Genomic DNA, 25407 nt, shown 5'->3' with positions numbered 1-25407 from the left:
TTGTACTATTATTAGTGTTATATTGTATTACATTATAATATATAATATAATATCTGCTTGTTAAAAAAATGCAATACATCTGTTTGGTTTGCTCCTGACACGATAAATACATAAAAATACATTATAATATTATTATATGTATCTATAATAGATTATATTATCAGCGTAGCACAATATTAGTATCATATATTATTGTTTTATTATTAGTATTGTATTACATTATAATATTATTATATGTATCTAATATATTATATTATTAGCATAGGACAATATGAGTATTGTTTATTGTATTGTATGTATTTGTAATGTGTTATATATTGGCATGGCGCAATATTAGTATTATATATTCTGTGTGTGATTTGTCTAATTTATTTATTATGAATAAATAAGCAAATATTAAATGGAGAAATACATTTTAATGTGTGTTTTATAGATTCTTTTACAATGTTTATGCTGTAACCTGACTCGATGATTCCTATATTTGTCTCCAGGTTGCCATCCAGCTCAATGACACTCACCCATCCTTGACTATTCCAGAGCTCATGAGAGTCTTGGTGGATATTGAGAAGCTCGACTGGGACAAGGTGAGGCCTTGAATGGTTGAGATGCTGCTCCTGCTTTAAAGGGTCGCTGTGAGTTTTCTGGGCTGTCTGTCTAAGTTCTGGAAGCATTCTCTCCTGACATTTCGCCCACATCTATGACAGGCATCCTCCGAGGTTGTGAGGTTCTGCCATGCTTTGAGACTCGGAGGATGCCTTTGTTGAAGCAAAAGATCCCATGCCATGAGCAATGCTGATGGGCCAATGTCCCTGTCCTCTAGGCCTGGGATGTCACCGTGAGGACCTGTGCCTACACCAACCACACTGTCCTTCCCGAGGCCCTGGAGCGCTGGCCCGTCCACCTCTTTGAGACCCTCCTGCCCCGACATCTGGAGATCATCTACGAGATCAATCAGCGCTTCCTGGACGTGAGTTCGAAACCCTACTCTTCTAGCTGGATGGCCATCTATCGGGAGGGCTTTGTTTGTGTCTTACTGTCCAGAAGAAATGGATGGCCCTTTGATATCCCTTTCAATTCTAGTGGAATATGTTGAGGTGCATGATTTATAGTTTTCCTTCCAATCACGCCCTCCGTAAATACTCTGCACACCTATACATAGCAGAGTCTTTGTCAGTAGTCAGCAGAGTTTTACTTCACAGCCTGACTTTGTGTTGCTCCTGATTCAGTTTTCCTGATTCAGTTTTCATCCAAACACACAATGGAGGCTTTTAATCTTGACATGTTATGAATAACTTTTCAATAACATCAAAGCATTGCTTGTGTTTATTGCAATTTTCCAGTATGAAAATTATATAATATATTATTAGCGTAGCACAATATTAGGACTATATATTACTATATTGTATTATTACTAGTATTATATTGTATTACAATATATATATATATTAGCATAGCACAATTTTAGTATAATATATTATTATATTGTACTATTATTAGCGTTATATTGTATTACATTATAATATATATATATATATAATATTAGCATAGCACAATAATAATATTATTATATTATATTGTACTATTATTAGTGTTATATTGTATTACATTATATACATTAGCATAGCATAATATTAGTATAATATATTATTATATTATACTATTATTAGTGTTATATTGTATTACATTATATATATATTAGCATAGCACAATATTAGTATAATATATTATTATATTATACTATTATTAGTGTTATATTGTATTAGATTATATATATATGCATAGCACAATATTAGTATAATATATTGCTATATTGTGTCATTATTCTATTGTATTACACTATATTATATGTATCTAAAATTTATTTTATTAGCATAGTAATAGTGACCACATGTCCATTAGAACTGTATTTTTACACCAGTTTTATACAATGGGGTTACAGCCAATGCATTCCTGTCTAACAATGCATTATCTATCTAACAGAATATAGATTGCTTGGAAGTCTGGTGAGATCTCCTTCTCTGAAAGTTTATAGGCAGAGGCTGTATGGCCATCTGTCAGGAGGATTTTGATTGTGTCTTCCGGTGGAGAGAAAAAGTGGGGTATAAACATAATAATAAACATAATAATAATAATAATAATAATAATAATAATAATAATTCATTATAATACTAATAATAGATACACAATGTTGTACTCCAGGCCTGGAAAAACCTATGAGCACCGCACCACACAAAGAGTCGAGGAAAATAAGCAAACAGATTATTGTAAAAATGTATAACAAGCAAATAAAAAAATCAGGAGTAAGAAAGGAAGATATATAATCCTAAAAAGGTTTAGCAACAGGCGATAATCAAACTTTATGTAAAGTTCGAGAGGTGACAAAGTCCAGGAACAGCCAGGAATCACCGACACAGCAAAAGCTCACAATCAAGAAAGTATAATTAGTAGGGCTGGGAGGTTTCGTTCGTTAATTTCGTAATTCGTTATTGATTCGTATTTAAATTAGCTTACGATCCGATATTGAGCCATGCAGGAGCAACTAAAAATCGAAACGAATTTTTCCAATTTATTTCATAATTGTTTCGTTATTGTTTCAAAATCGTTTCGTAATTGTTTCGTAATTTTACGAAATTTCGTATATTTCGAACTTTTTTAAAGGAAATTTTCGGAATTCTTTTAAAAAACAAAACGCAAAAACCCCCTAAAAACGAATCGAGTTTTTCGAAATAAATTTTTCAATTTATTTCGTAATTGTTTCGTAATTGTTTCGAAATCGTTTTGAAATCGTTTCGAAATCGTTTCGAAATCGTTTCGTAATTATTTCCGTATGTCTGGTGCAAGTTTTATAGTTGTTGTTTGTTTTATCACACCAACAGTCAACAACAGAGGGAGAGGGAAGCTTCAGAAGTTCCCCTTGTCCCATTTGGAGGGTTTTTTAGCATATTGTGCAATCGCGTCCGCCATTAACGAATCAATTCGTAATTGTTTCATAATTTACGAAATTTCATATATTTCGAACTTTTTTAAAGGAAAATTTCGGAATTCTTTTAAAAAACGAAACGCAAAAACCCCCTAAAAACGAATCGAGTTTAGAAACAAATTTTTCCGTGGTTGCCCAGCCCTAATAATTAGTACAACGTCAACAGGAACATAGAAAACTTGAGGATATATTAAATCGAAAATCAAAGCCTGACTTGAACCAAGAACAAGAGAACTCAGGCTAAACTTCTCACTCTAACACAGCGTTGCCTGAACTGAACTTAAAGTAAACAACTTGTTTAATAGACACCCATGAAATCATTCTGTTTCCCACGACTTTCCAGTAGGCTGTTAGGAATTGTGGGAGTTGCATTCCAAAACACCTGAAGGGCCAAAGTTTGCCCGTACCCGCGTTAACAGATGGTTATTTGAGGTGGGGATCTGTCTCTGTCCACTCAGAAAGTCTATGCCAAATTCCCGGGAGATCTCGACCGGCTGCGCCGCATGTCCCTGGTGGAGGAAGGCAGTGTCAAACGGATCAACATGGCCCACCTGTGCATTGTGGGCTCCCACGCGGTCAATGGCGTGGCCCGGATTCACTCGGACATCCTGAAGGCCACCGTGTAAGTATTCAGACCCACCGAGTAACCTCTCTGGAAATCTGTCTTTTAGGTTACCAGGCTTCGACATGTGTCTTCTAGGCATAGTTAGGTCCAATTGGAATCTTCGTAATTCGGAATAAATTGGAAAAATTACCTTTTTGAAGTGATTTTGAACTTTTTTGGAAACCAGATGTCCCTTTGCCCTTCCAAAGCTAGTCTCGCCATTTTCCTTCCAACTCAGGAAGTGATTTAATTATTCTGGTCCCTGGCCTCGGCTCAAGCCAGAGAAGCCAGATTTAAACCGGGGAAGGCTGAATCTCCTCCTGTTAATTCCCCCACTTCTGCTTTAAGCCAGAGAAGCCAGTTTTAAACCGGGGAAGGATGAATTTCCTCCCTTTTTCTTTCCCTGCTTCTGCCTCAAGCCAGAGAAGCCAGATTTAAACCGGGGAAGGCTGAATCTCCTCCTGTTAATTTCCCCACTTCTGCTTTAAGCCAGAGAAGCCAGTTTTAAACCGGGGAAGGATGAATTTCCTCCCTTTTTCTTTCCCTGCTTCTGCCTCAAGCCAGAGAAGCCAGATTTAAACCAGGGAAGGATGAATTTCCTCCCTTTGCTTTCCCCGCTTCTGCCTCAAGCCAGAGAAGCCAGTTTTAAACCAGGGAAGGATGAATTTCCTCCCTTTGCTTTTTCTGCTTCCAGCTCAAGCCAGAGAAGCCAGTTTTAAACCGGAGAAGGAAGGAATTTCCTCCACTTGCTTTCCCCCACTCCTGAAATTTAGTGTATAAGTATTAGGCATGGTTAGGTACCATCGGAATCTTCGTAATTCGGAATAAAGTTGGAAAATTACCTTTTTGAAGTGATTTCGATGTTTTTAAGAAAACCGGAATTCCCTTTGCCCTTTTTTGCTTTTTTGGCCATTTTTGTTACGACTCATGAAGTGAATTGGAAATGATTCAACTTTTTCCTGCTTCTGGTCCCTGGCCTCGACTCCAGCCAGAGAAGCCGCTTTTAAACCAGAAAAGGAAGGAATTTCCTGGCCTCGGCTCAAGCCAGAGAAGCCAGTTTTAAAGCCAGAGAAACCAGTTTTAAACCAGAAAAGGAAGGAATTTCTTTCGCTTGCTTTTCCCACTTCTAGTCCTTGGCCTCAGCTCAATCCAGAGAAGCCAGTTTTAAACCAGAGAAGGAAGGAATTTCTTCCACTTGCTTTTCCCACTTCTGATCCCTGGCCTTGGCTCAAGCCAGGGAAGCCAGTTTTAAAGCCGGAGAAGCCAATTTTAAACCAGAGAAGGAAGGAATTTCCTCCACTTTCTTTTCCCCACTTCTGGTCTCTGGCCTCGGCTCAAGCCAGAGAAGCCAGTTTTAATCCAGAGAAGGAAGGAATTTTCTGGCCTCGGCTCTAGCCAGAGAAGCCAGTTTTAAAACCAGAGAAGCCAGTTTTAAAGCCAGAGAAGGAAGGAATTTCCTCCGCTTGCTTTTCTCACTTCTGATCCCTGGCCTCGCCTCAAGCCAGAGAAGCCAATTTTAAACCAGAGAAGGAAGGAATTTCCTCCACTTGCTTTTCCCCACTTCTGTTCCCTGGTCTCGGCTCAAGCCAGAGAAGCCAGTTTTAAAACCAGAGAAGCCAGTTTTAAACCAGAGAAGGAAGGAATTTCCTCAACTTGCTTTTTCCCACCCTGGAGTAAAACAATTACTTTCAAAGTAAAGACCATCCAATGAAACAGGAAATAACACTTTCAAACCATTAACGAAAGGATTTGGAAGTCTCAGAAGTTTCGAAAAGTTTTGAACATTTTTTTCTGTGAAAATCGGAATTTTGAACCATTGTTTTTGGATCAAACAAGTGTGGTGTCTTCTGTTGCAAAATGAATCTCCTTTGGCTTCAAAACAGTATTACTCTGATGTTTCCTTTTGTTCCCCCCCACTCACCCCACTCTTTCTGCTGCCAGATTCTCTCTCTTTTTCTTTTCATCCTTTCTTTCTTCTACCCTTTCGCCCTGCCTGCCTTCTCCAGGTTTAAAGATTTCTACGAGTTTGAGCCCCACAAGTTCCAGAACAAAACCAACGGCATCACCCCACGGCGTTGGCTGGTTTTGTGCAACCCAGGGCTGGCCGAGATCATTGCGGAGGTGAGGCAGAAGAACACGAGAAGAACAATGTTATTGTTCTTAGAATTTATTTATTTTATTTATTTACAGCTTTTATATTCCGCCGTTCTCCTCACCCCGCAGGGGACTCAGGGCGGATTACAGTGTACACATATATGGCAAAGATTCAGTGCCAATTTTTGGACATACAAACATATACAGACATACACAGAGGCTATTTAACTTTTTCTGGCCACTAGGGGAGCTGTCGCTTTCATCGTCCATCTGTGACGCAGATGAAGCACTTCCGCATTCCCCGCATGCTTCCCCGCTGGAATGCTCTTGCTCTGATTTAGATAGCAGCCATTATTGTGACCTTCTCCCAAGCTCCCCATTGTTATTTCCTCCTCCAGCGTATTGGCGAGGACTACATCTCGGACTTGGATCAGCTGAAGAAACTTCTCGCCTTCGTGGAAGATGAAGGTTTCATCCGGGACGTTGCGAAAGTCAAGCAGGTAAGCGGTAATGGCTCAAGAATGGGAAGTCTGACTTGGCCACGGTAGTCCACGCTCTGGTTACATCCCGTTTAGACTACTGCAACGCTCTCTACGTGGGGTTGCCTTTGAAGACTGCTCGGAAGCTCCAACTAGTCCAACGCTCGGCAGCCATGATTTTAACAGGAGCGGAGCGCAGGGAGCATACAACCCCCCTGTTGCGCCAACTCCACTGGCTACCGCTCTGCTACCGGGCTGAATTCAAAGTGCTGGCGTTGGCCTTTAAAGCCCTAAACGGGTCCGGCCCAAGCTACCTATCTGACCGCATCTCTGCCTATGAACCCACCAGGACTTTGAGATCTTCCGGGGAGACCCTGCTCTCGATCCCGCCTGCTTCTCAAGCTCGGCTGGCGGGGACGAGAGATAGGGCCTTCTCGGTGGTGGCTCCTCGGCTGTGGAACGCCCTTCCTACGGACATTAGACTAGCACCATCTCTAATGGTATTCCGCAAAAAGGTGAAGACCTGGATGTTTGTGCAGGCGTTTGAGTAATTTAGTGCAATCTGGTAATGGAACATAGGAATGGAACAATGGACGACGAACCTGGACTACGCTTGGATGATGAGAAGATTGGGTACGGTTGTTTTTCGTAATAATTGTGCATTGTAATTGCTTATTGGTAATTTATGGATAATGTGTTAAGTCAATTGTTATATGTTGTATGGAACCACGGCTGTTTCTACTGTTTTTACTGTTTGTGAACCGCCGTGAGTCGCCTTCGGGCTTGAGATACAGCGGTATAGAAGCAAAGTAAATACATAAATAAATAAATAAATAAATAAGAATGGGGAGGAATCAAGATATTGGAAAACAACCCAAAAAATTCTCAAAATGAAGTTTCCTAGGAAGCCGGAATACTATTTATTAGGTATCCTAGACTCGGAGTTGATTTTACACGTCTTATTTATATATATGACAACTGCCGCAAGGATTTCGTATGCAAAATTTTGGAAACTTGAGGAGGCACCAAACATAGACAATTGTATAAATAAAGTGAGAGAGATTAAAGACATGGACAGATTAACTTTTTTTTAATTAAGAAGAATTCGGGAAATCCAATAAAACAGACAAATTGGAAACTTTTTGAGGACTATGAAAATAAATAGAAGCAGAGAGGTTGGAATTATGGACAGCCTTGGTTGCCTTAGTGGATGATCTTTGCCGGGAACTGGACACGGGGAGTGTGTCCCTGTTGGTTCTGCTGGACCTCTCTTCGGCCTTCGATACCGTCGACCACGGTATCCTTCTGGGACGCCTCGTGGGAATGGGTCTTGGGAGTACTGCTTTGCAGTGGCTCCGGTCCTTCCTCAAGGGTCGCTCCCAGAAGGTGTCACTAGAGGACTCCTGCTCGACCCCACGGCCATTGTACTGTGGAGTCCCGCAGGGTTCAGTACTGTCCCCTATGTTGTTTAACATCTACATGAAGCCGCTGGGTGAGATCATCCAGAGTTTCGGGGTACGGTGTCATCTGTACGCGGATGATGTCCAACTCTGTCACTCCTTCCCACCTGCTACTAAGGAGGCTGTCCAAGTCCTGAACCGGTGCTTGGCCGCTGTAACGGTCTGGATGAGGGACAACAGATTGAAACTAAATCCAGACAAGACAGAGGCACTCCTGGTCAGTGGAAAGGCCGAACAGGGCATAGGGTGACAGCCTGTGCTGGACGGGGTCACACTCCCCCTGAAGGCGCAGGTTCGCAGTTTGGGAGTTCTCCTAGATTCATCGCTGAGCCTGGAGCCCCAGGTCTCGGCGGTTGTCAGGGGAGCTTTTGCACAATTAAAACTTGTGCGCCAGCTGCGCCCGTACCTTGGGAAGTCTGACTCGGCCACGGTGGTCCACACTTTGGTTACATCCCGTCTAGACTACTGCAACGCTCTCTACATGGGGCTGCCTCTGAAGACTGCCCGGAAGCTGCAGCTAGTCCAATGCTCGGCAGCCAGACTACCAACGGGTGCTGGGTACAGGGAGCACACCACTCCACTGTTACACCAGCTCCACTGGCTGCCAATTAGCTTCCGAGCACAATTCAAAGTGCTGGCGTTAACCTATAAAGCCCTAAACGACTCCGGCCCTGTGTACCTCTCCGAACGTATTCTCCCCTATGAACCATCAAGATTATTAAGATTGTCTGGAGAGGCCCTGCTCTCGGTCCCACTGGCCTCACAAGCGCGCCTGGTGGGGACGAGGGACAGGGCCTTCTCGGTGGTGGCCCCTCGACTCTGGAACTCTCTCCCACTGGAGATCAGAACAGCCCCGTTTATCCTGACATTTAGGAAACAGGTGAAGACTTGGTTATGGAGACAGGCATTCAACGAGTGAGCCAACACCCTGAGATATGGATGGAGGATGATGAGCAACGATTTTAGTGTGACAACTGACCGTTGTAGTTATTGATTGTAATTGCTGTTTTAATGTTTGACTGTAATATGTATTATAGTGTTTCTCAACCTGGGGGTCGGGACCCCTGGGGGGGTCGTGAGGGGGTGTCAGAGGGGTCACTAAAGACCATTATAAAATGCAATATTTTCTGTTGGTCATGGGGATTTTGTGTGGGAAGTTTGGCCCAATTCTATCATTGGTGAGGTTCAGAATGCTCTTTGATTGTAGTTGAACCATAAATCCCAGCAACTACATCTCCCAAATGTCAAGCTCTATTTTCCCCTAACTCCACCACACAGCAACGTGTGGCAGGCGCAAAACCACACATATATACACAAACACACATATACACAGACTGGGCCACAGCAACGTGTGGCAGGCACAAAACCACATATATACATGCAAAAACACATATACACAAATATATATACACACACATATACAAATATATATACACACACCAGTGTTCACATTTGGGCATATTGAGTATTTGTGCCAAGTTTGGATCATATCCATCATTGTTTGAGACCACAGTGCTCTCTGGATGTAGGTAAACTACAACTCCAAAACTCAAGGACGATGCCCAGCAAGTCTCTCAAGTATTTTCTGTTGGTCATGGGAGTTCTGTGTGCCAAGTTGGTTTAATTCAATTGTTGGCAGAGTTCAGAATGCTCTTTGATTGAACTATAGGTAGGTAGGTAGGTAGGTAGTCCCCTGACATTAAGTCCAGTCATGTCTGACTCTGGGGTGTGGTGCTCATCTCCATTTCTAAGCCGAAGAGCCAGCATTGTCCGTAGACATCTCCAAGGTCATGTGGCCGGCATGACTGCATGGAGCGCCGTTACCTTCCCACCGGAGCGGTACCTATTGATCTACTCACATTTGCATGTTTTCGAACTGCTAGGTTGGCAGAAGCTAAGGCTGACAGCTGAAGCTCACGCCGCTCCCCGGAATCGAACCTGCGACCTTTCGATCAACAAGCTCAGCAGCTCAGTGCTTTAACCCACTGCGCCACAAGCAATTATAATTCCCAAATGACAAAATCAACCTCAGCAGTATTTAAATTTGGGTGGATGGGGCATTTGTGCCAAATTTGGTCCAGTGAATGAAAATACATCCTGCATATTGGATATTTACAGTTCATAACAGTAGCAAAATTATAGTTACGAAGTAGCAACTAAAATAATTTTATGATTGGGGGGTCACCACAACATGAGGAACTGTATTAAGGGGTCACTGCATTAGGAAGGTTGAGAACCACTGATGTATTATGATGTTTTATTGACTGTATGTGATATTATGGTTGGAAACCGATCTGAGTCCCTCAAGAGAGGTGAGAAGGCCGGGATACAAAACTTTTAAATAATAAATAAATAAATAAATGGGAAGGAACTGGAAGGAAAGAACCATTAAGAAGGAAAACTGTAATCACAAAAGATTAGAATGGAAGTCAACAGACTTTTCCTCCTTTTTTTCCTTTCTTTTTCTCCCCCCTTTTCTTTCTTTTCTTGAATCACATTGTGCTGGCACGGCAGTGCCAGGAGATTTAAATTTATTTTTCTTGCACTGCTAGTTTGTATGAATTTATTTAAGCCACACATTTTGCAATCAGGTTTTCCACCACAAATGGTCTTTAGATGGCTTGTGAAGTATAACAAAGTTTTTTTTTATTAATGAACAATCAAACAGAAACTTCTCTTGTCTTCAATAAAGCTAAACAAATGCTTCCAAGCTTTATGCAACTGGTGACTTCCTAATCTTAGCCACGAAGGACAGGCAACTGTCTTCAATAACTTCTTCTTTGCGTTAAAGAAAATCCCCTTTTTAAACTTCTCCCAGGCTGACTGTAATCTAACGCCTACTGATGTGGGCTCCGCTACCAGGTCGAACTGCGTCTTGAAGCACCGAGTGAACCTACCAGTAAAGGCTTAGATATTCTCCAGCTGGAGTTCTTTGGTCTTTAGGGCTGTTTTCCTAGAAATCTTTGGAGACTCTTAAGACTGTTCTCCCCCGGAAGGTCTTGGATGCTCTTAAGACTGTTTCCCTCCGGAAAATTTTAAGGGTTGAAGCTTTTATACAGGGGAAGCTTGCACACGTCCTGTACATTAGCTTTCCTTTCTGAGACTAACTAAAAAATGGCTCCCTTCCCTTCCCAATTGCCCTGAGCAAGGGGCGGGACCAAAACTTAACGATGATGGACAGGTGACTTGCCCTATGACTGCAACCAAAGGAAGCCACCTATCTGCAGAGTCCCTGAAACCTAGGGCTGCAAGCAAACATTTAATATAAACAGGGGCGGCTTGTCCATTACGCAAAGTAAGCGGTTGCAGAACACTTTTTTTTTTGCCAGGGGCGCAGAGGCAACTCTGTAAATGCCCCTCAACCGCCACTTGAGGAGCGCCCCCTCCGCTCACAACAGCCCTAGCAGTCCGGGGGGAGCCTCAGCTTTCTTCCCAAAGGGGCCGGGCCCTTGAGCCTCGCCTCGCCCCTCTCGTTCCTGCTCCACCCAGCCAGTGGGTGCGCGAGCAGAGCCTGCACTCAATCGTTCTCCATGTTCGATCCCTTCCCCATGACCGGCTCCCTTTCCCGATCCCCTGGCGCTCCACTCGCCTTCTCTCCTTTCCCCAATCTGCGGGTGGAGCCGCCACGCCTGGCCCACTTCGGGTCCGGAGGCATGTCTGAAGACCCCAGCGTGCGCACCAAAAGTTGCCTCTTCTCCTGAATTTCTCTTCAGCCATTGGGACCAAGAGAGAGAGAGAGAGAGAGAGAGCCCCTCTGGCTGGAGGTATCTCCCATCTCCGCTTCCTCCGGGTCCGGAGGCGTGTCTGAAGACCCCAGCGTGCGCACCAAAAGTCACCTCTTCTCCTGAATTTCTCTTCAGCCATTGGGACCAAGAGAGAGAGAGAGAGAGAGAGAGAGCCCCTCCGGCTGGAGGTATCTTCCACCTCCGCTCCCTCCTTTGTTTTTGTGCCTACCTTCAGGAAAGGTGGGCATCTCCACCTCTCTCTCTCTCTCTCTCTCTCTCTCTCTCTCTCGGTCCCAATGGCTGAGGAGAAAGTCAGGAGAAGAGGTGACTTTTGGTGCACACGCCGGGGTCTTCAGGCACGCCTCCGGACCCAAAGTGGGCCAGGCAAGGGAGCAAGTGCGGCAAGTGTAGTTACTGGGATGTATAGTTCACCTACAGTCAAAGAGCATTCTGAACTTCACCAATGATGGAATTGAAGTTTGTCTGTTTTATTAATGTGTCGTTTTAAAACTCGACGTATATGCCTTACTTGATTTGCAGTTTCCTTATCTCTATATACCTAAAGCAGTGGGAGGGGCTGCGGGTTACGCGACTGACTTACTTGACCTCCAGAGTTGCCCGCAACTGCAGTATAATTTCAAAAGATGCCCTTTGCTCAAATCTCGGTTGGCTTCCCTCTGCTTCTCAGGAGAACAAGTTGAAGTTCTCGGCCTACTTGGAGAAGGAGTACAAAGTGAAGATCAACCCCAACTCGCTCTTCGATATCCAGGTGAAGCGGATCCACGAGTACAAGCGGCAGCTGCTCAACTGCCTCCACATCATCACCTTCTACAACCGTGAGTGGCATTTCATAGCATAATAATAATAGTAATAATAATAATAATAATAATAATAATAATAATAATAATAATAATAGAGTTGGAAGAGACTCCAAGAGTTATCCAGTTCGATGACATTGGAGTGGAGGGTTGGTGATGGGAATGGGTTGCACATCTTTGGATGCACACTGTTACAGTCTTTTTCTTTCCTTCCTTCCTTCCTTCCTTCCTTCTTTCCTTCCTTCCTTCTTTCGTTCCTTCCTTCCTTCCTTCCTTCCTTCCTTTCCTTCCTTCCTTCCTTCTTTCCTTCCTTCCTTCCTTTCCTTCCTTCCTTCCTTCTTTCCTTCCTTCCTTCTTTCCTTCCTTCCTTCCTTCCTTCCTTCCTTCTTTCCTTCTTTCCTCCTTTCCTTCCTTCCTTCCTTCCTTCTTTCCTTCCTTCCTTCCTTCCTTCCTTCCTTCCTTCCTTCCTTCTTTCCTTCTTTCCTCCTTTCCTTCCTTCCTTCCTTCCTTCCTTCCTTCCTTCCTTCCTTCCTTCTTTCCTTCCTTCCTTCTTTCCTTCCTTCTTTCCTTCCTTCTTTCTTTCTTTCTTTCCTTCCTTCCTTCCTTCCTTCCTTCCTTCCTTCCTTCCTTCCCTCTTCCTCAATCTCCCTTTGGTGTTGTTGTCCTTCCCCGTCCCATTGCAGGGATCAAGAAAGAACCAAACAAGCATTTTGTGCCGCGGACAATCATGATCGGAGGCAAAGTGAGAAACAAGCACAACCAGGATTTTGGGGGGGAGGGTGATGTGGGGCAGGGGGTGGGTCACATGAGAGGCATAAAGTCCAAGGGTTGAATGAAAAGTAATGCCTCCACCTTCGTAACTTCTAAACAGACGGCAGTACTGGTATGTGTCAGGTACTCGCTTGTTCAGTAGACTCTTCTCTACAGTTCCATCTTGGCAGGAAGCCTTAGCATTGAACGGTTGTGTTGTTAAGGTGAAAAGTAATGCCTCCACCTTCACAACTCCTCAGCAGATGGCAGTACTGGTATGTGGCAGGTACTGGCTTGTTCAGTAGACTCTCCTCTACCAATCCATTTTGGCAGGAAGCCTTAGCATTGAACGGTTGTGTTGTCAAAGTGCGAAGCATGGAACTCTGTGCAGACGGTCGGTCAATGCGACTTAAGCAACGTATGCGGCAGGTACTGGCTTGTTCAGTAGACTCTCCTTTACAGTTCCCTTTTGGTCAGTCAATGCATCTTAAGCAACGTATGCAGCAGGTACTGGCTTGTTCAGTAGACTCTCCTCTACAGTTCCATTTTGGCAGGAAGCCTAAGAATTGAACGGTTGTGTTGTTAAAGTGCGAAGTATGGAACCCTACACAGACGGTCGGTCAATGCAACTTAAGCAACGTATGCGGCAGATACTGGCTTGTTCAGTAGACTCTCCTCTACAGTTCCAGTTTGGTTGGAAGCCTTAGCATTGAACGATTTTGTTGTCAAAGTGCAAAGTATGGAACCCTGCACAGACTGTCAGTTAATGCGACTTAAGCAACGTATGCGGCAGGTTCTGGCTTGTTCAGTAGACTCTCTTCTACAGTTCCATTTTGGCCAGAAGCCTTAGCATTGAACGGTTGTGTTGTTAAAGTGCGAAGTATGGAACCCTACACAGACGGTTGGTCAATGCGACTTAAGCAACGTATGCGGCAGGTACTGGCTTGTTCAGTAGACTCTCTACAGTTCCATTTTGGCCAGAAGCCTTAGCATTGAACGGTTGTGTTGTCAAAGTGCGAAATATGGAACCCTGTGCAGACAGTCGGTCAATGCGACTTAAGCAACGTATGCGGCAGGTACTGGCTTGTTCAGTAGACTCTCCTCTACAGTTCCATTTTGGCAAGAAGCCTTAGCATTGAACGGTTGTGTTGTCAAAGTGCGAAATATGGAACCCTGTGCAGACAGTCGGTCAATGCGACTTAAGCAACGTATGCGGCAGGTACTGGCTTGTTCAGTAGACTCTCCTCTACAGTTCCATTTTGGCAAGAAGCCTTAGCATTGAACGGTTGTGTTGTCAAAGTGCGAAATATGGAACCCTGTGCAGACAGTCGGTCAATGCGACTTAAGCAACGTATGTGGAAGGTACTGGCTTGTTCAGTAGATTCTCCTCTACAGTTCCATTTTGGTCAGTCAATGCGACTTAAGCAACATGCAGTCATTGAATTCTTCACAGCAGTAGGTGTCACCCCAAAGGGAGATTCATCCAAGAATGCAAGCTGTTTATGGTGATTGTGTTGATATGAGTGCTGTGCGAAAGTTTAAAGATGTTGAGGTGGGAACATCTGACTTGCGTGACAAACAAAGAGTTGGACGTCCTGTGACAGCAACCACTGAGTTTCACAAGCAAAAAGTTGACAGATTGATTCAGGACGATGGTCGTATCACTCAGAGAGAAATTTCAAAAGCAAGAACGTGTGGGTCGCATTATTGCTTTGCTTGGCTATCGGAAGATCTGTGCACGACGGGTACCCAGAATGCTGATGCCTGAAATGAAAGCGCACAGACTTGAAACTTCGGAGACTGGATCTCACCACCGTACAGTCCAGATTTAGCACCATCTGACTTCCATCTGTTCCCGATAATGAAAGAAGATCTGCGGGGACATCATGATGCTTCTAACGAAGACGTCGAGAGAACTGGGAGACGCTGGTTGCGGAAACAGAGTGTCGACTTCTTCTGTAACGGCTTCAAATAACCCGTTCATCGTTGGCAGAAATGTATCCGATTGTCTGGTGATGATGTGGAAAAGTGAATAGTGGGAGTTGGAGAGCACATTCTAAGGATTATTTTTGCGTTTGATTTATTAAAATATTCCAACCCAATCCCAAGTAACGCAGGTGGAGGCGTTACTTTTCATTCAACCCTCGTAGCATAAGAGTTCTCTAATAAGGACTCTCTAGGCTTGCATTTCTTCAGTGCCTCCCATCTTGCCTCGCAGGCCGCTCCTGGCTACCATATGGCTAAAATGATCATCAAGCTCATCACTTCTATTGGCGACATTGTCAACAACGATCCCGTCATTGGCGATCGGCTGAAGGTGATCTTCTTGGAGAACTACCGGGTCTCTCTGGCTGAGAAAGGTAAGTCTTGGACATGTTTACACTGGGATGTCTGTGGTGGAGGAAACACATACAATCTAGGATGGAATTGGTTCCATATGAAAGCCTTCACTTGGAGGTGGGCAGGGTGGTGTGTGTGGAGGACATTGGCAGGGTTCTTGGACATGTTTACACTGGGATGTCTGTGGTGGAGGAAAAAACATACAATCTAGGATGGAATTGTCCTCCTATGAAAGCCTTCACTTGGGTGGTGGGCAGGATGGTATTTGGAGAGGATGTTGGCAGAGCTCTTGGACATGTTTACACTGGGATGTCTGTGGTGGAGGAAACACATACAATCTAGGATGGAATTATCCCTCTATGAAAACCTTCACTTGGGTGGTGGGCAGGATGGTATTTGGAGAGGACATTGGCAGGGCTCTTGGACATGTTTACACTGGGATGTCTGTGGTGGAGGAAACACAATTTAGGATGGAAAGCTGAGATGCCTTTCTTTCGGCCTCTTTCCTCAGTGGTCCCTGCTGCGGATCTCTCTGAGCAGATCTCCACGGCCGGCACGGAGGCCTCTGGGACCGGGAACATGAAATTCATGCTCAACGGGGCGCTCACCATCGGCACCATGGACGGGGCCAACGTGGAAATGGCGGAGGAAGCCGGCGAGGAGAACTTCTTCATTTTCGGCATGCGGGTCGAAGACGTGGATGAGCTGGACCGGAAGGGGTAGGTGCTGTGGTGACTCTTCTTTATTTTTAATTGATTATCACATATAATAATAATAATAATAATAATAATATATTATTATTATTATTATTATTATTATTATTTGAAACACAACAAGATACGTTCACGTCAAATATTATTATTATTAAACAATTATATTATTATTATTATTATTATTATTATTATTTGAAACACAACAAGATAAGTCCACATCAAATATTATTATTACTAGACAATTATATTATTATTATTATTATTATTATTGTTTGAAACACAGTAAGATAGGTCCACATCAATTATTATTATTACTAGACAAATATAATAATAATAATAATAATATATTATTATTATTATTATTATTATTATTATTATTATTTGAAACACAACAAGATAAGTCCACATCAAATATTATTATTATTATTATTAAACAAATATAATAATAATAATAATAATAATATATTATTATTATTATTATTATTATTATTATTATTTGAAACACAAGATAAGTCCACATCAAATATTATTATTATTAGACGAATATAATAATAATAATAATAATATATTATTATTATTATTATTATTATTATTTGAAACACAAGATAAGTCCACATCAAATATTATTATTATTAGGCAAATATAATAATAATATATATTATTATTATTATTTGAAACACAACAAGATAAGTCCACATCAAATATTATTATTATTAGACGAATATAATAATAATAATAATAATAATAATAATAATATATTATTATTATTATTATTATTATTATTTGAAACACAAGATAAGTCCACATCAAATATTATTATTATTAGGCAAATATAATAATAATAATAATAATAATAATATATTATTATTATTATTATTATTATTATTATTTGAAACACAACAAGAGAAGTTCACATCAAATATTATTATTAGACAAATATAATAATAATAATAATAATATTTGAAACACAACAAGATAAGTCCATATCATATATTATTATTACTAGACAAATATTATTATTGTATTATTATTATTATTATTTGAAACACAACATAAGTCCACATCAAATATTATTATTATTATTAGACAAATATAATAATAATAATGATATATTATTATTATTATTATTATTATTATTATTATTAGAAACACAACAAGGTAAGTCCACATCGATTATTATTATTATTAAACAAATATAATAATTATATATTATTATTATTATTATTAGAAACACAACAAGATAAGTCCACATCATATATTATTATTACTAGACAAATATTATAATATTAATAATAATAATAATAATATATTATTATTATTATTAGAAACACAACAAGATAAGTCCACATCAAATATTATTATTATTAGATAAATATAATAAATTATTATTATTATTATTATTATTATTTGAAACACAACAAGATAAGTCCACATCAAATATTATTATTATTAGACAAATATATTAATAATATATTATTATTATTATTATTATTATTTGAAACACAACAAGATAGGTCCACATCAAATATTATTATTATTAGACAAATATAATAATAATAATTAGACAAATATAATAATAATATATTTATTATTATTATTATTATTATTATTATTATTTGAAACACAAGATAAGTCCACATCAAATATTATTATTATTAGATGAATATAATAATAAATTATTATTATTATTATTATTATTAGAAACACAACAAGATAAGTCACATCAAATATTATTATTATTAGACAAATATAATAATAATAATAATGATATTATTATTATTATTTGAAACACAAGATAAGTCCACATCAAATATTATTATTATTATTATTATTATTTGAAACACAACAAGATAGGTCCACATCAAATATTATTATTATTAGACAAATATAATATATTATTATTATTTGAAACACAACAAGATAAGTCCACATCAAATATTATTACAGACAAATATTATTATTATATTATATTATTATTATTAATATATTATTATTATTATTATTATTATTATTATTATTATTATTATTATTATTTGGAACACAACAAGATAAGTCCACATCAAATATTATTATTACTAGACAAATATTATTATTATTATTATTATATTATTATTATTATTATTATTATTATTATTATTATTATGGCAAATATTATTATTATTATTAGGCTGCCTCAATAGGAGTAGAGTGTCTAAATTGGGGGAAGCCATAGTCCAACTCTCTTCCACTTTGGCCAGACCTCACCTGGAATAATAAGAAGGAGATGGACAAGATGGAAAGGGTCCCGAGCTGGAAGCCAATCCCTATGAGGAGCGACTTAAGGAGCTGGGCATGTTTGGCTTGGAGAAAATAAGGCACGAGAGCCATGTTCAAATATCTGCAAGGATGTCACACTGAGGAGCGAGCGAGCATTAAGAAGAACCTCCTGATACGAAGAGCTGATTGGCAGTAGACTTTGATGCCTAAGATGGAAAGGGTCCAGGGATGACCAAAGGTCTGGAAGCCAATCCCTATGAGGAGCGGCTTAAGGAGCTGGGTATGTTTGGCCTGGAGAAAATAAGGCATGAGAGCCATGTTCAAATATCTGCAAGGATGTCACACTGAGGAGCGAGCAAGCATTAAGAAGAACCTCCTGATACGAAGAGCTGATTGGCAGTAGACTTTGATGCCTAAGATGGAAAGGGTCCAGAGATGACCAAAGGTCTGGAAGCCAATCCCTATGAGGAGCGGCTTAAGGAGCTGGGTATGTTTGGCCTGGCGAAAATAAGGCACGAGAGCCATGTTCAAATATCTGCAAGGATGTCACACTGAGGAGCGAGCAAGCATTAAGAAGAACCTCCTGATACGAAGAGCTGATTGGAAGCAGACTTTGATGCCTGGGAGTCCCTCTCTGGAGGGTTCTAAGCAGAAGCTGGAAGGCCATCTGTCAGGACGGATTGGACTGGATGGACCTTGAAGGTCTCTTCCAACTCTTATGTTTTTTCTCCCCGCAGCTATTGTGCCAAGGATTACTACGACCACCTCCCCGAGCTGAAGCAAGCCATCGACCAGATGAGCAGTGGCTTCTTCTCTCCCAAGCAGCCGGACCTCTTCAAGGACATCGTCAACATGCTCATGTATCACGACAGGTGAGCCCAGGTGACCGGGACTAGACTTGGCGAAATATTTTTTGAGCTCCTGTTATATGCTGTCTGTTTCCTACGGCGAAAAATGGATTATTATTACCACTAATAATAATAATAATAATAATAATAATTTCCTCCCACTTCTCTTCCTTCCTCTCTGTAGGTTCAAAGTCTTTGCCGATTACGATGCGTACATCAAATGTCAAGAGAAGGTCAGCGCTCTTTATAAGGTGAGTTGGGACCCCCTGCGATGCCCAGTCGGGGTGGCAGCGGAATAACGTGGTCACAAAGGACTCCTTGTTTGCCTGAGTCACACTACAACTCCCATCAGGTTGGGGAAGCTCAGAGGCAATGGAGGAATAATGGATCCAAATTGCCAGGGAAGAGGTTCCACCTCAACATTAGGAAGAACGTCCTGATAATATGCTACTTTTGTGGTGGTGGTGATGTCTAAGCAAAGGCTGGATGGCCATCTGTTGGGAGTGCTTTGGTTGTGTCCTCCTGCCTCGCAGAAGGAGTTTGCACTGGGTGGCTCTTGGGGTCTCCTCCAACTCTATTATTATTATTATTATTATTAGTAGTAGTAGTATAGTGGTGGTAGTATTAGTATTATTAGTATTAGAGAGACTGGATGGCCATCTGTCGGGAATACTTTGATTGTGTCCTCCTGCCTGCCAGAAAGGGTTTGCACTGGGTGGCCCTTGGGGTTTCCTCCAACTCTATTATTATTGTTATTATTGTTATTATTGTTATTATTAGTATCATTAGTATCATTAGTATCATTAGTATCATTAGTATCATTAGTATCATTAGTATCATTAATATTAGTGTTATTAGTATTATTAGTATTATTAGTATTAGAGAGACTGGATGGCCATCTGTCGGGATACTTTGATTGTGTCTTCCTGCCTGGCAGAAGGGGTTTGCACTGGGTGGCTCTTGGGGTCTCCTCCAACTCTATTAGTATTAGTATTATTAGTATTAGAGAGACTGGATGGTATTATTAGTATTAGTATTATTATTAGTATTAGTATTATTAGTATTAGAGAAACTGGATGGCCATCTGTCAGGAATACTTAGATTGTGTCTTCCTGCCTGGCAGAAGGAGTTTGCACTGGGTGGCTCTTGGGGTCTCCTCCAACTCTATTAGTATTAGTATTATTAGTATTAGAGAGACTGGATGGTATTATTAGTATTATTAGTATTAGTATTATTAGTATTATTAGTATTAGAGAGACTGGATGGCCATCTGTCGGGATACTTTGACTGTGTCTTCCTGTCTGGCAGAAGGGGTTTGCACTGGGTGGCTCTTGGGGTCTCCTCCAACTCTATTAGTATTAGTATTATTAGTATTAGAGAGACTGGATGGTATTATTAATATTAGTATTAGTATTATTAGTATTATTAGTATTATTAGTATCATTAGTATTATTAGTATTATTAGTATTATTAGTATTATTAGTATTAGAGAGACTGGATGGCCATCTGTCGGGAATACTTTGGTTGTGTCCTCCTGCCTGGCAGAAAGGGTTTGCACTGGGTGGCTCTTGGGGTCTCCTCCAACTCTATTAGTATTAGTATTATTAGTATTAGAGAGACTGGATGTATTATTAGTATTAGTATTATTAGTTTTATTAGTATTATTAGTATTAGAGAGACTGGATGGCCATCTGTCGGGATACTTTTATTGTGTCTTCCTGCCTGGCAGAAGGGGTTTGCACTGGGTGGCTCTTGGGGTCTCCTCCAACTCTATTAGTATTAGTATTATTAGTATTAGAGAGACTGGATGTATTATTAGTATTAGTATTATTAGTTTTATTAGTATTATTAGTATTATTAGTATCAGAGAGACTGGATGGCCATCTGTTGGGAGTGCTTTGGTTGTGTCTTCCTGCCTGGCAGAAGGGGTTTGCACTGGGTGGCTCTTGGGGTCATTCCCAACTCTATTAGTATTAGTATTATTAGTATTAGAGAGACTGGATATATTATTAGTTTTATTAGTTTTATTAGTATTATTAGTATTAGAGAGTCTGGATGGCCATCTGTCGGGATACTTTGATTGGGTCTTCCTGCCTGACAGAAGGGGTTTGCATTGGGTGGCTCTTGGGGTCTCCTCCAACTCTATTAGTATTAGTATTATTAGTATTAGAGAGACTGGATGTATTATTAGTATTAGTATTATTAGTTTTATTAGTATTATTAGTATTATTAGTATTAGAGAGACTGGATGGCCATCTGTCGGGAATACTTGGATTGTGTCTTCCTGCCTGGCAGAAGGGGTTTGCACTGGGTGGCTCTTGGGGTCTCCTCCAACTCTATTATTATTATTATTATTATTATTATTATTAGTAGTAGTAGTAGTAGTATTCGTATTAGTGAGACTGGATGGCCATCTGTCGGGAATACTTGGATTGTGCCTGCCTGGCAGAAGGAGTTTGCTTTGGGTGGCTCTTGGGGTTTCTTCCAACTCTATTATTATTGTTATTATTGTTATTATTGTTATTATTGTTATTATTAGTATTATTAGTATTATTAGTATTATTCCTATTATTAGTATTAGAGAGACTGGGTGGCCATCTATCGGGAATACTTGGATTGTGTCCTCCTGCCTGGCAGAAAGGGTTTGTACTGGGTGGCTCTTGGGGTCTCCTCCAACTCTATTATTATTATTATTATTATTAGTAGTAGTAGTAGTAGTAGTAGTATTAGTATTAGCATTACAGAGACTGGATGGTCATCTGTCAAGAATGCTTTGATTGTGTCCTCCTGCCTGGCAGAAAGGGTTTGCACTGGGTGGCTCTTGGGGTCTCCTCCAACTCTATTATTATTATTATTATTATTATTATTAGTAGTAGTAGTAGTAGTAGTATTAGTATTAGTATTAGCATTACAGAGACTGGGTGGTCATCTGTCAAGAATGCTTTGATTGTGTCCTCCTGCCTGGCAGAAAGGGTTTGCACTGGGTGGCTCTTGAGTCTCTTCCAACTCTATTATTATTGTTGTTGTTGTTGTTATTGTTGTTGTTGTTGTTATTATTATTATTATTATTATTAATAGTAGTAGTAGTAGTAGTATTACAGAGACTGGATGGTCATCTGTCAAGAATGCTTTGATTGTGTCTTCCTGCCTGGCAGAAGGGGGTCAGACTAGATGGTCCCCTTTAGGTCTTGCACTGGGTGGCCCTTGGGGTCTCTTCCAACTCTATTATTATTATTATTATTATTATTAGTAGTAGTAGTAGTAGTATTACAGACTGGATGGTCATCTGTTGAGAATGCTTTGATTGTGTCTTCCTGCCTGGCAGAAGGGATTTGCACTGGGTGTCCCTTGGGCTCTCTTCCAACTCTACTATTATTAGTATTAGTATTATTATTACAGAGGTTGGATGGCCATCTGTCAGGAATGCTTTGATTGTGTCTTCTTGCCTGGCAGGAGGGGTTTGTACTGGGTGGCCCTTGGGTCTCTTCCAACTCTATTATTATTATTATTAGTATTAGTATTATTATTACAGAGGTTGGATGACCATCTGTTGGGAATGTTTTGATTGTCTTCTTGCCTGGCAGAAGGGGTTTGCACTGGGTGGCCCTTGGGGTCTCTTCCACCTCTATTAGTATTAGTATTATTATTAGTATTAGTATTAGTATTACAGAGGTTAGATGGCCATCTATCGGGGATGCTTTGATTGTGGCATAAGGGGGTTGGACCAGATAGCTGTTGGGGTCCCTTCCAACTCCAGGATTCTATGCCATGTTGAAGGGGAAGCCTCCCGCCTCCCACTCTTCACCCACTCTTTCTCTCTCTCTGCCTGCAGAACACCAAGGAGTGGACCAAGAAGGTCATCAAGAACATTGCCACTTCGGGGAAATTCTCCAGCGACCGCACCATCGCCCAGTACGCCCGCGAGATCTGGGGCGTGGAGCCCACCCGCCAGAAGATCCCTGCCCCAGATGATCCCCGAGAATGAAGACACCGCTCTCTTCCACCCCCTTGTCACCCCAGCAAACGCAGTGGGGCTGCTCCTGTGGGGTCAACATGTCTTTCCCTCCCTTCTCCTTTCTTCCCCCTTCTACGCTCTGCTATTTATTTCTTTCATACCTTTCATCACTCGTTCCCTTTCAGTATGGATTACCATTCACTGCAGGGTCGGCCCTAGGTAACTTTCAACTGTAAGCAAACAGTATTTTGGCACGCCACCAACCAATCATCGATATATAGATATATATATTAGGCTTGGTTGATCCAGTTCGTTAATTTCTTATCTCGTTATTAATTCGTTAAATAATTACCTTTAGAAGCGATATCGACGCGTTTTGGCAACCCGGAAGTGTTTTCGCCATATCGAAGCCGTGTCCGCCATCTTCCTTACGACTTCCGCCAGTGAATCGTAAATGCTGGGGGCGTGACCTTCAGGAACAGCTGTTCTTACCCACGCCCACCTCCTTCCTCTTTGCATTGGCGGCTTTGCGAGGTGGGCGTGGCTACCTCCCTGGCGACAAGCGGCGATGCGGAAGAGCTGGGCGTAGCCACGCCCACCTCGCAAAGCCCACCTCGCAAAGCCGCTGATGCAAAGAGGAAGGAGGTGGCCTTGCGAGGTGGGCGTGGCTACCTCCCTGGTGACAAGCGGCGATGCGGAAGAGCTGGGGGTAGCTACGCCCACCTTACAAAGCCCACCTCGCAAAGCCGCCGATGCAAAGAGGAAGGAGGTGGCCATGGCCAAGCACAGCCCTCCTTGGAGGCCTCGCCCCCAGCGACCTCCGAGGAGCGCTGTGCTTGGCCACGCCCACCTCTCCCTTTGACAGCTTGCCAGGGAAAAGAAAGGTGAGAGATTTTAAAAGTGTTAGTTTTAAAATCTCCAAAGAGTGCTGTGCTTGGTCGTTGGGGGCGAGGCCTCCGAGGAGGGCTGTGTTGGCCACACCCACCTCTCCCTTTTGCATGGAAGCTCGCCGCAAGGGAAGGAAGGGAAACTGTGAGATTTTAATGGTTCTGGAGGGAGGGAAGGGCACCTTCCATTAATGAAACAAAGGAAACAATTCGTATTTCCTGGTATTTCCGATCTTTTTTTAAAGAAAAAATTGGAAAAATTTTAAAATCGAACCTCCAGCGCCCCCTACATACGAAACGAGTTTAGAACCATTTTTTCTTGATCAACCAAGCCTTATATATATATATATATATATATATATATGTATGTCAGAGATTGGCGATCCCCAACGGAAGGAATGCTAGATCAAGCAGACACTGAGTTGCAAAATAAGGACTCTGCAGGCTTTGAGTTACAAAAAAAAACAACAACTAAGTTTACTAAGTACATACATCAGACACGTCTTTCTACAGCGAGCTACAATTCAGGAAGAACAAAGAACTAGTCAAAACCGAAAGTCTCTGCACGTGTGCTTATCTTCTCTTGCTGAGACTGGCAACTCCCTTCTGTTCTCAGCAAGAACACACCTTATCTTACTTTTCTCAAGTTCACTTAATCACAGCCTCAAAGTAAACATTTCTGCATGGCATTTACAATTCACAGTGGCATCCATCTTGGCAATACATAGAAGCACATTGAAAAACACATACATAGAAGCACATTGAAAAACACATACATAACTAAATTAATCCTGACTCTCTCTCTCTCTCTATATATATATATATATATATATTTATATTCACTGAATGCAGGTGGGAGTTGTAGTTTAGCAAGAGCCTCCAGTCTTCCAAAGAGTTTGAGGCTCTTGCTAAACTATATATGACCCCTAGGATTCCATAGCATGACGCCGGCGGCAAGTCAATCCACTGTTATTGGGCCGAGGAGGCAAAAGACTGTGTCAAACTACAACTCCCATTAATAATAATCAAACGGAGCGGTGCGGGATTCGGGAGGAAGGGGAAGGCTCGACACAAAACAATACAATAAAGGTTTTTGAATTACAACCATTTCCTGGAGCTTTCGGGGATTCTCGTCGTTCTGAGATTGTCGAGGTGCGGTTTCTCCGCAGACGAGAGACCTTCGAGGCACGCTATTAACAGCCTTCCGTCATCATTTATTTATATACCGCCATTGCTGTACATGGTGCCTTACGAGTAAAAGGACCGCCAAGCCGTTCCTTGCCCTCGTTTTTACACTCTAATTAAGATGTGATATAAAAGGCAGGATGGCAAGGGAATCAGTCTAGTGGGTACCATCTCTTCTTCTTTCTCTTGCTCGGTCCGGGAAATGGCTGGAGGGATCTCATTCTAAACCAGTGTAAATATTTTTATTTATTTATTTTGACTTGTATACCGCTATTCCCAATTTGGCTCGGAGCGGTTTACAGAAACAGATTAA

At 41.3% G+C, this 25407-nt stretch overlaps 1 protein-coding gene across 4 annotated transcripts in view; it reads left to right on the top strand.

Moving 5' to 3' along the window:
- Positions 1-23386, top strand: part of PYGM (glycogen phosphorylase, muscle associated) — a 62452-nt gene extending 39066 nt beyond the window's left edge. For all 4 annotated transcript variants that reach the window (XM_067472526.1, XM_067472527.1, XM_067472528.1 and 1 more), the window contains exons 8-19: positions 492-584; positions 821-967; positions 3439-3602; positions 5591-5705; positions 6077-6178; positions 12031-12178; positions 12844-12902; positions 15129-15270; positions 15762-15969; positions 18957-19091; positions 19252-19318; positions 22900-23386. In XM_067472526.1, coding sequence (XP_067328627.1) covers positions 492-584; positions 821-967; positions 3439-3602; positions 5591-5705; positions 6077-6178; positions 12031-12178; positions 12844-12902; positions 15129-15270; positions 15762-15969; positions 18957-19091; positions 19252-19318; positions 22900-23052 — 1533 coding nt within the window. In that variant the 3' untranslated portion in view covers positions 23053-23386. The remainder of the gene's footprint in view (positions 1-491; positions 585-820; positions 968-3438; positions 3603-5590; positions 5706-6076; positions 6179-12030; positions 12179-12843; positions 12903-15128; positions 15271-15761; positions 15970-18956; positions 19092-19251; positions 19319-22899) is intronic.
- Positions 23387-25407: the final 2021 nt, after the last annotated feature.

The sequence above is a fragment of the Anolis sagrei genome, chromosome 12 (genome assembly GCF_037176765.1).
Source record: "Anolis sagrei isolate rAnoSag1 chromosome 12, rAnoSag1.mat, whole genome shotgun sequence".
In the NCBI taxonomy this organism is placed as follows: domain Eukaryota; kingdom Metazoa; phylum Chordata; class Lepidosauria; order Squamata; family Dactyloidae; genus Anolis; species Anolis sagrei.
Note: the sequence above shows the minus strand (reverse complement) of the source record. Positions and strands in the feature narration are given on the sequence as shown.